This window comes from Vitis vinifera, chromosome 8, assembly GCF_030704535.1.
Source record: "Vitis vinifera cultivar Pinot Noir 40024 chromosome 8, ASM3070453v1".
NCBI classification, from domain to species: domain Eukaryota; kingdom Viridiplantae; phylum Streptophyta; class Magnoliopsida; order Vitales; family Vitaceae; genus Vitis; species Vitis vinifera.
The window spans coordinates 18,723,572-18,734,955 of record NC_081812.1 but is presented as its reverse complement, the minus strand read 5'-3'; the positions used below and the strand labels follow the sequence as shown (position 1 = coordinate 18,734,955).

At 34.4% G+C, this 11,384-nt stretch overlaps 1 protein-coding gene across 1 annotated transcript; it reads left to right on the top strand.

Moving 5' to 3' along the window:
• Positions 1–1,777: 1,777 nt before the first annotated feature.
• LOC100246067 (serine/threonine-protein kinase D6PKL1) lies at positions 1,778–9,579 on the top strand. The gene is made up of 3 exons (XM_002276989.4): positions 1,778–2,041; positions 3,548–5,552; positions 8,445–9,579. The coding sequence occupies exons 2-3, from the start codon at positions 3,778–3,780 to the stop codon at positions 9,265–9,267; spliced, it is 2,598 nt and encodes an 865-aa protein (XP_002277025.2). The 5' UTR covers positions 1,778–2,041; positions 3,548–3,777; the 3' UTR covers positions 9,268–9,579.
• Positions 9,580–11,384: the final 1,805 nt, after the last annotated feature.

Genomic DNA, 11,384 nt, shown 5'->3' with positions numbered 1-11,384 from the left:
GGACGATGAATAATTAACAAAAATAAAAAGTTAAGATTAGTAAAAAATTATGTAGATATTAAGAAATATAAGTGAAATTTTGGGGTGAATAATAAATTTTGGCTTTTTTTTTCTTGTTTTTAATTGAAGTTGGTTAGTTCCATCCTAGGTGGATTCCTATCATATTATCTGGATAATATCATTACACGTGTCAATATTAAAAATAAAAACTTATTTAATGGCCAACTCTTTTTGCTTACACCAGTTAAAACATATTGGTTTTAACTTCTAAATCATTTGTGTTAGGTACACTTTCATGAAATTCTTAAAACCACTTTATAAAAGATATTCATTGTTGTCATTCTACATATATTTTTTAATTATTTTATTAAAGTTTATATTATTTATATTTGATGTAAAAAAAAATTTATTATGACTATATATATATATATTTTAATTATATATACACGTTTTAAAATTATAAAAATTCATTTGAACCCATAAAAGTTTAAAATGGGTAATATTAAAAATATTATTAATATATTTTTATTATATTTGTTAACTAAGGTTTAGATTTATTTTTTGTTTTTTATATTTTATTTATTTTTAATTATGTACTAAGGGAAAACAGGAAATTGCAAACAATTTCTTTTGCGCGGGATCACGAGATTCGGATTTTCTAATATTTTCAACACAGCCATGCCCCACCAGCAAAAGGCCAAAAGCAGTCAGAAATGGCCAAGAAATTGAGCTTCCCCAAACGCTGCAGTACATTTTCCCTTTCCTAATCCTGCAACCGCTGACAACTTTCTTCTTCTCCACTTGATGAAGGGTAAACCGGTAATATTGACCTACTTTAGGTCAAGCCCTACCAAATGCCCAAATAACTTGCCTTCAAATGTTAGGATGATGATTGTGAAGTTTGACGATCTACCACAGCTGCCCCATTACCAAAATTTCATATCATATTAAATCATGGTATGTTTTTTTTTTTAAAGAACACTGCGGATAATCCCGTACTCCTACTGTTCATTCGTGAATCGTGGCGGAGGGACTAACCATGAACAGTGGTCCATGAAGCATTAATACGTAGTTAAGGCAAAAAAAAAAAAAAAAAAAACTGACTTAAATTAAATGAAAGTTGCATGATATTATAACACATGGGCCTGTTACATTATTAGAAGCTTGAAATGGGAGCTCTTCTTGATTTTTATATTTGCCCTGCAAGGTAAGAAAGAGTTATGGCTTCTCTCACTTTTCCGCTACTGAAGTTTTCGACAGTGATATGATAATTTGTGGAAACTATAAATATGGGTAAGGGAAAGATGATAATAATTTTAGTGGCTGCCATTGGGACATCAATACATTAAAAAAATGCTACTATTATAAAAATAAAAAATAAAAAAATCATATTTTTGTAAAACATTTTTAGGCATTATACCTAACCTTGGCAATTGAATAGACTCGAAACCAAACTTAAATGACGGTGGAATTTCAATTATTAGGATTGACTTTTCACCCTCTTGAATTCAACAACCAGCTATTTCATGCACGTAATCATCCCGTTTAGACTATATTAATTACCTGAATATCAAATTATTTTATTTACTGTCGTTTTAAAATTTCAATGAGCTATTTTGAGATTGAAAATAAAATCGTATCACATTTCATCATGCAACAACTCTGAGATTTGCTTCCCTAAGAATGACATTATATAATCATAAGAATGTGTAATAAATATTTTAATGAAAGACAATGACACAACTTTCTTCAGCTATCATGAAAATCATGATGTATAAGCTTATTTTTTTCCTCAACAGTACGTGACACCCACCAGATGGTGGGTCCACACCCTCAAAATAATCAGAGCCAGATTGAAAAGAGAAACACTGATTATAGGCTTCTGCTCCCTCACAATCTTTCCCACCGTCTTCCTCCTAAACCCACCAAACTCGTTAGGGTTTCTTAAATCTTACTTTCAGAGGCTTTGGAATTTCCATTGTTCCGGTGATTAGGTTAGCGAACCTGCCTTCGCGTGTCCTTACAGCTGACATTGTTGCAGGTAATGTGTTCTGTTCTTGATCTCACTCTTATTAGCTTAAAATCTTGTTCTTTTTTGTGTTTGCTCCAAGCCATTTTATTTAAGTTTTTCAAGTTGGGTTTTTTTTGGGGGGGGGCTTTTTTTTTTTCGTGTTCGGACTTGGATCTCTCTGTTCTTGATCTGAAGAGGTTCTCTGTTATTTGGGGTTTGAGCTCCGTTACCAGTCAGAATGTATGTGTCTTCATTATGGTTTAGCTCTAGACCTGATTGGTTGCCGAGAAAAGGTAGGAAAAATTATGAGTTGGGGGTTTTTCTTTTTCCTTTTTTTTTTTTTTTAACGTTTCGAAATTGTATGGGACTCGTGGAAACTAAAATCTTCAGCCAACCAGTGCAGTAGTGCCATTTTGGCTTAGCCGGTGGCAGAAAAAATAACAAAATACGATTCAAGGTTGTACAGTATTTATTAATCTCTACAGTTTTTTGGCGCCTATCAAAAACAAAAAAAAAAATAAAAAAAAAAATCTATAGTTTCTTGGCAACGAAGCTGTGGGTACTGATTTCTTGGTAGACCGTTTCGAATCTGGATTTGAAGTGGTTCGAGGCAATAGAATTTGTTTCCAATCTTGATTTTGTTTGAATCAGGACTTTGTATTTAACCCATGATATAGCTCTAAATTGCAAAATGCAACCTTTCAAGTTCAATTGGTGTCTCATAAAGTAGATCCTGGAATTGGGTTGGTAAACCTCTAATTGCTGCTGTTGTTGCACAACATCAGTATAACTTTCTTTGTAACAAGCTGGGGTTTCAATATGACAGATAAGGACTTCACTATATGTTTTTCTAATTCCTGGGCTGCCATTTTCTAGGAAATTGGCTTGACATTTCAATTTCATTCAGTTTATTAGTTTCACAAAGTGAATTGTTTACATGAGCACACTCTTTTTTTGCCTGATTTTGGTTTCCACAGAAACAAATGAAACAATAATTAAATGTTGAAATTATGCTTGGATGGAGTGGAGAAATTGCAGTTGCAATATATGAAACACTAAGAAATTTATATATTGGATTTCTTAGCATATGGGATCCAATAAAACAAAAATGCCCTCAACTTTATTGGCAATCTTGTTCTGGAAAGAGTTTTCTGTATAACCTAATTAGATTCTCCCACCTAAAATCTATTTTTGTTTTCAATGTGGAATGGTACATATGTCACCTGGTATGAAATCTAATACTTGATGGAATAACTAAATGGAAATTCAGCCTACATTTAAGTCTATGGATTCGGATCATGACTAATTTAAAGTAGTACTCAGCCATGATTGACACAGTGGCAGCATGCTAATCAAATTGAAACTCTTAATGGGTTCATAGAAAAGATTCTCTTATAAGGGAGTGGCCCTTGTCCTTGGTGAATTGGTGTATTGTTTGTTGTGGATTTTAATGAAAAATGGTTGTTTTATGTATTATTTCCCTTTTACTATTGCCTGATTTTAATGAAATATACTGTGTTTTGGTGATCATGTCAGGATTGGGATCTTGAATTCTTACATGAGGGAAAGAAGCTATCAGACAATACAAATTCTGATTCTGTCTGATCAAAGAAAGCTCTCAAGCACATTTTGTGTTCTCCCATTTCTAGAGTCCTTATATCTGAAATGTTTACACAGAATTGGAGAAGTATAAACTTTCAGTGGTCCACTCTACCTTTTTGTGGTACTATATCTAATTAAATTCGGCAAACAGTAAGTAGCACCAAATGATGGGTTCATTTCCTGGTAGTTGTGAAATTGTTGAATCATCGGAAGACCCAAGTTTGGCTCAACTTTCTAGAGGAATTCATCGACCAAAATCTGGAGTAAAAGTGGATGACAAAGTTAGAAAGCCTCCTATACTGAAACTGGGACATGACAGTTCTCTAGAAGATGATCTTAATCGGATTTTTGAGGCAATTAACCTAAAAAATGCATCTAAGGTTTGGGGTCTTCCCCACCAAGTTGGAACAGACTCCCCATCGAAGAATGCGTTAAAAAAGCCAATTACAGTCAGTGGTTCTCATTCACCACGAATTGGGATTTCTGAGCCTGCAACTCTGAAGCAGGCACTAAGGGGACTCTGCATCTCCCAGGCATCTGAAATGGCTGCTGTGAAAAGGTTATCAAAGTCGGGAAGTTATTCAGGGGCGTCTGAAGCTGGAAGGATTAAGAGTTTGTTTAGTACTGTCGTTGTTGAAGCCAGACAACCTGGTATGTCTCTAGGCAAGGGTGGTATTGCAGAAATCTCTCTGTTTCCAGAAGAGAGCACATCAAATGCTTCTGAGAAGGTAACTCAGTACCTGCATGTTCCCAAGGTAAAGTCATCAAGCCAAAGTGCTCATTCTTCTCCCCGATTTGCCGTGGGTGCAACACAATTAGGAACAACAGCTAGATCACCACAAAGTGAGATTGTTCCTGTTTCAACAGAAATTAGTAATCAAACATCAAAGACAGTGCAGAAAGAAAAGCATACGTCTGTAACTGCTCTATCTGGTGCAAACACCGATGATAACATGCTGGAGCTAGGTACCACTGGTCATGCCTCAACCAAATCGGCAAACAGAGCATCAGCATTAAAGCCAGGGCGGAAAGGCAGGTTGCAAAATGTACCTTCTAGCTCGGTCAACAGTAGTAAGGCAAGCAAGTCAACAAAGAACACCCAACGTGTAGTCAAACCAATTCTCAGAAACAAGAATTTTGTAAAGAAAAAAGTAAAGCAGGATTCAAATTCTGCCACCTCCACTTCTAATACATGTAGTGAAGTTAACGATGAAATGGATCCAAGTACAAGTCAATTGGTTTGCCAGAGATGCCACTGTGCATTGAAGGATGCAAGGAAAGAACTGAGTCAAGATTCTCCCACATCCAACTTAAAAAGTCTCAGCACTGAAGCCAGCTTTAGTAATATGAACTCAGTTGCTAACAAACCAGGCATCAGTTCCAATAGTTATAACAGACATAAAGCTATTTTTGTCAAGGCAAACAAGAATGCAAAATCAAGGGAGAAAGGGGAATTGTCTCAGAGCTCTAAAAGTAGCCGTGGTGAGTACAGTAGCAGTACAAGCATCAGCGAAGAGAGCATTCTAAGTGGGTCTAGTTGTGGCAATAGACCTCACATGTCAAAGGATTTAAGATGGGAAGCCATCCGCCAAGTCCAGATGCAGCAAGGAGTTCTAGGATTGAGACACTTCAATCTGTTAAAAAAGCTTGGTGGTGGAGACATTGGGACTGTTTATCTGGCTGAGCTAATTGGTACATGCTGCCTTTTTGCTATAAAGGTCATGGACAATGACTTTTTGGCCAGAAGGAAAAAGATGCCAAGGGCCCAAACTGAAAGAGAAATATTGCGAATGCTGGATCATCCTTTTCTCCCTACGCTCTATGCTCAATTCACATCAGATAATTTGTCATGTTTGGTCATGGAATATTGTCCAGGTGGAGATCTGCATGTCCTTCGGCAGAAGCAGCCTGGTAGGAATTTTCCTGAACAAGCAGCAAGGTAAGAAACTCACTTTTATAGCCCAAATTGCTTTATTTTTATTCAGAAATATTATTTACAATTGAACATGTTAAATAAAATCAAAAGAAAATTTTATACGAATTTCACCATTTGTGTAGCTTTAGTTGGTTTCCTGCATTAAGTACCAATCTTGGTCTCGCAAGTGATGTGTCTATTTCATTTCATAAATTGGAAGTCCAATCAGCAGTGTTTGGATTTGCTATTTAGGTGCTGTTTTATGAGCTTTAGAATTAGTTTATTTGGATTTGGCTAAACTTATAGGATGCAACATAACTGAGGATGCAGTTGATTCAAAAGTTCATAAACTGTGAATGATGTTCTCATAATGTGGTTCTTTGGTTGAAATTCATGCAATAATTGTTCATTAAGTGTGTTTGAACTTGATATTTTTCATCAATGTAACCCAATCTTTGGATCTTTCTATTATTTCATTAATTTCGGATTGCTGCCTCATACCCTTGGCCTGTAATAGCTGGCACTGGCTTCCCTATTTTATATGTTCATGAAGCCACTGGGACAAGGCTACTTTTCTGGAGAAGACATAATTTAGGATCTTAATTCGCATCTCTCCTATAAATGGAAGTACAGGAAAATCGAGTTGAAATTTTAGAACCTTTAATAAGAACAACAGCTCAAGGGTTTGGAACAAAATTTAATTTTCAGGCTCGGTTGGATTCAAGTAACTGCTATTTTCATCTTTGCTATTGCATTTAATTGGTTGCATGTGCAAGGCTGTGAGAACATTGGATGGCTATGGTTCATTTTGGGGCTGCCTTTGGAAACAAGTTTTTTTGCCCTTTTTTATTATTATTAAAAACATGTCTGAGAGGATTTGTTTTATTTGTGTTTTAAGAAAACAAATCCAAAACAAGGTGCAATTCTTAAACCTCCAACAAAATAAGGAAGCTTGAAAGCATACTTGGGTCTCCTTTTTTTGCTAGACACCTATTTATATTTTTCTAATTTGCCTATAAGGAGAAGGTAGCTTGGAAAAACATTTTAAAAATGTATGCGTGCGTATCTTGTATCTGCTAGTAAAGACTCAACTGTACCATCTGTCACCCGTCCTCACCTTTTCAGAACGTCACTGCTGAACCACCATTCTATATAAACATGCTAGGATGTGTGAATCATACCTGTGTCGGATTCAACAAGAAATGAATTGTTGGGTGCATATAAGATATGCATCTAAGACATCTGCTCTTGGTCTGTACCTTACAAGCATGTCTAACAAAATGAAGAGAATAAGATATTATTTCTTCGCTATAAGTTCCCTAAGTTACCTTCCCAATCCATTTCTCGTTGCTTGGATGTCTTAAAATGAGTGAAGTAGCTGTCTTTTTACATTTTTTTTATAGGTTAATTAGCTGTGTCTAACATGGTATGGTGATAGTCATGTCATTTACCCATGGACAAATATACATGTTAGGAACATAGACAATTCTGCTGAGTGCCTGAGTCCTAAGATTTGGCAATTGGATGAACCTAAAGGCTGGGCACACACTTGCCCCTAACATTGTCCACCCCCCACATCTACCATTACCATTATTAGAAAATGTCTCAAGTTCATATTTGGTACATATTTTGGTATTTTCTTGGAGAAATAGGTTTTCTTCTAAAATAAGAAAATATGTCAAGATTGTCTATGTTGGGAACATAGACAATTCTGCTAAGTGCCTGAGTCCTAAGATTTGGCAATTGGATGAACCTAAAGGCTGGACGCACAATTACCCCTAACATTGTCCACCCCCCACTTACCCCTAACTTTACCATTATTAGAAAGTGTCTCAAGTTCATATTTGGTACGTATTCTTTTAGGGAATAATGTTGTGTAGAATATTTCTTATTTTGGTATTTTCTTGGAGAAATAGGTTTTCTTATAAAATAAGAAAATATGTTAAGATTTTTTTTTTGTAAATATTTCAGATGTTTTTTTTTTTTTTGGTGTGTCGGGGGGCTGCTTATGAGATTGAGATGTACATATAAAGTCTATATTGAGTAGATAGAGATGTGAAGAACAACAAAAGACACCATGTGAAGCAATACAGAAGTTCATGGTGTAGATGCTCAGTGAAAAAGATATGAGATTGTTTTGTGGCTCAAGAGTTGTATCTGCTTTATAATTTCTTTATGATATAATGGCTTGATTCTCCTTTATCCGTGGATGTAGTATAATTGGCTGAACTACGTTAAAACTCTAGATCTCTGTGTGTAGATTTGCTTTATTTTTATGTTATTGTATTAACACGTAGAATTAAAGCTTCCACCACAATAACAACTATCACTATGACCTACAACTGCACCACCACTTCGACTTACACCAGCACCATGTGCATGCACCATAAGAGTGCCACTGTCACCATTAGATGGTTTTTTTTTTGCCCTGACTATTTTTGGTCAAAAATCTCTTTAGATGGTCATTGCATACATCTGCTTCTAGGAATCAACGGTACAGCTGCATCAGCTCAACTTGTTAAGGCTTTAAATCGCATTTTCTTGGAGTCAGCTGCACAAATGATCCGTATCCTCTGTTCAATCTTAGATCATCATGTGTTTTTGTCTTAGCCACAACCTACATCCTTTGGAATCATGCTTGTTGTTCAACCTTATAATGGTCTCGGCACAACTTTGGATTGTGTTACATCTCAACTTATGCTTGTAGCCTCTATAATATTTCTAGTGTTAAAATCTCTCAGAAACAACAATTCAAGGACTTCTATCTTTCTCACCAACCTTGAGGTGCTTTTTGGTTTTTTATCATCAAACTAATTGTTGCTGGAATCTCTCTCTCACACACAAATGGCATTTTATGGGAACTCATTATCTTCTTGTTGATTGTCAATGTTAAACTTTAGTTATTCCGTATCACAGGTTTTATGTTGCTGAAGTCCTCCTTGCTTTGGAATACTTACACATGCTTGGAGTTGTATACCGAGATTTGAAACCAGAAAACATTCTAGTCAGAGAAGATGGTCACATTATGCTCACAGATTTTGATCTGTCACTCAGATGCAATGTAAATCCAACTCTTCTCAAATCATCTTCATCGACCATGGAGCCCACGAGGATGATGTCAGGTCCATGCAAAGAGTCTAGCTGCATTGACCCTTTATGTATTGAACCATCCTGTGAGGTCCCATGCTTCAGCCCCAGGTTTTTGCCTGCAGCTGCAAGAACACGGAAACTAAAATCTGAACTTGCAGCCCAGGTCAGATCATTACCACAGCTTGTGGCTGAGCCTACTGATGCTCGATCCAACTCCTTTGTGGGGACCCATGAATATTTGGCTCCAGAAATCATCAAAGGAGAGGGCCATGGGAGTGCGGTTGATTGGTGGACATTTGGAGTCTTTCTTTACGAGCTTCTATATGGAAAGACACCATTTAAAGGTTCTGGAAATGATGAAACATTGGCGAATGTGGTTTTGCAGAGCCTCAAATTTCCAGACAACCCAATCATTAGTTTTCAGGCAAGGGATCTCATCAGAGGGCTGTTGATGAAGGAGCCCGAGAATCGATTGGGGTCAGAGCGGGGGGCTGCAGAGATCAAGCAGCACCCGTTTTTTGAGGGCCTGAATTGGGCACTTATTCGCTGTACTATTCCTCCGGAGTTACCTGAGTTCGGTGAGTTTGGGCTCATGACAGTGGCTTCCCAGCAGAAGGAGAGCAAGTATCTGGAGTTTGAATTGTTCTAGCCAAAAACCTCTACTTTTGGGAAGAGAAGAGAAGCTGTCTCGTGGGGTATTATCTCTTAATGGAGGCATCTCCCCTGTTGTAAGTTGTAACTAAAATCTAGCGTATAATGTAAATTTGGTGGAGAATATTGTGGCAAAAGCTGTCATTTATGGTATGTCATAATTAAGTAATTCTTGAGAGTTGGGACTCTTGTAGAGTCGGTGGCTGATCAATATGTGGGTCATCCAAATTCATCTGTTTAATCTAAATTATGGAGCCTCTTGAGGGGCCAGATTCTGCAATTTCAGACACCAATATCCTTCCCAATCCAACCTCTTTTTTTCCTCACTCTGCATTTTTTATTTAATATTTGTAATGGCAGCATAAATTTATTTATTAATTCTCCATTCTATTCTTGCCTCCCAATTATAGGATTATCACCCTGAGCATTTGAGACATCAATCAGATTAAATCTGAGCATGTTTTAATGGAAACGTCTGTCTCGATGCGGATCACCATGGCATAAAAATGGAACTTTTCCGGCTCGACATGATCTCTCATCGCATTTTGTTTTCAAGCTCTATTAAAAAAAATTTGAGTGTATCACGTGGAATAAACAATATTTAATATGTTATGGACTTGTGCCTTTTCAAGTAAGTTGAACAAGATATGCATGTGTATGAATTGAACCAATTGAAATAACTAAGAATGTGTTTGACAGTGATTTTAGAAAGTATTTTTAGTCTTTTTAACACTTAAAATTTTATATATTTCAAATATAAAAACACTTTCTAAAACAATTATCAGACGCACTTTACTTCCCCTATTATATTTATTTGTGTGATTTCAATAATCAAAATATAAAATAATCTTATAATACTCTTATCCTTTTTGTAGGGAATGGACTCTTTTTAGTTTAACACAAGGCATGACATTCTTTAGAACATCAAGTGAGGTCCACATTTGTTACATATTTAAATATTTTTTTAAAATAATTATAATTATATCAAAATATGAATATTTGTATATTTAAAAGATTCAAAATTATTAAATCATTTAATACATTTAAATATTTTTTAACTCGTTAAATCTATCTTAATGAAAATAAATGATTCCCATCTCTAACCCTTGTAACCATAAAGGTCTCTTGGTCATTTTATATTTTATACCGTATTCGTAGGTGATTGAAAATGTAATAAATATAAGGTATTCCTTAATAACAAAAATAATGATCTAACCATAGAGGAAAAAAGTTCGGAAAAATGTTACTCATACCCATCATGTAGTATTTTGTATTTAAATTAATCTAAAACTATTGTATCTTTTTCTTTTTATTATTTTTCTAACTCAAATGAAAAATACTTAAAAACATTTATTTAATTTCATAATTAATCCAAAACGTCTCGTTGACAAAAAAAAAAAAATATTATATTTATATATATTTTTTTAAAACATAAATACAAAAATGATAAAAATTACATATTTGTCGCCTAGAGATATTTTAAGTGAGAGATTCCTTAAAATCATCGCGACATTACAAAAGATTCAAGAGCACTTAAAGATCTACTTAAAAATCTTCAAGTAAAAGTTTTTGGATTTGTGTAAAATATTTTAGATAAAAAAAGTTGGACATTATACGATTATCATAAGACCCTATTTTTTAAAAGGTTTCATATGTAAATAAATAATAATTTTATTTGGTTAAGAAGATAATGGGCATGTTTAGGGATGACAACGAAACAAATTTAAAAAGGGTCATCCAATCCCAATCCGTCCCATTTATTTATATTTATTTTCATCTCAATCCAAAAAAAATTATATAGATGTGAGATAGATATGTAAAATTTTCATATCTATCTTATTTAACCCTTGATAAATTTGAAATTTAAATAAATAGATTAAGAGTATGTTTTAAATATTTTTTTAAACTTACATATTTGAGTATTGTCTTATTTTATCTCATTCTACTTTAATTATATATAAAATTAATTAAATTAAATTTTTAATTTTAATATAACAATAATAATAATAATTTTCAATAAAATAAAATTGTAAAAATTAATAATATTTTAATTATTTATAAAGTATATTTATTTTAATGTAATTAAATATTTAAAAATAATATTTAATGAAACAT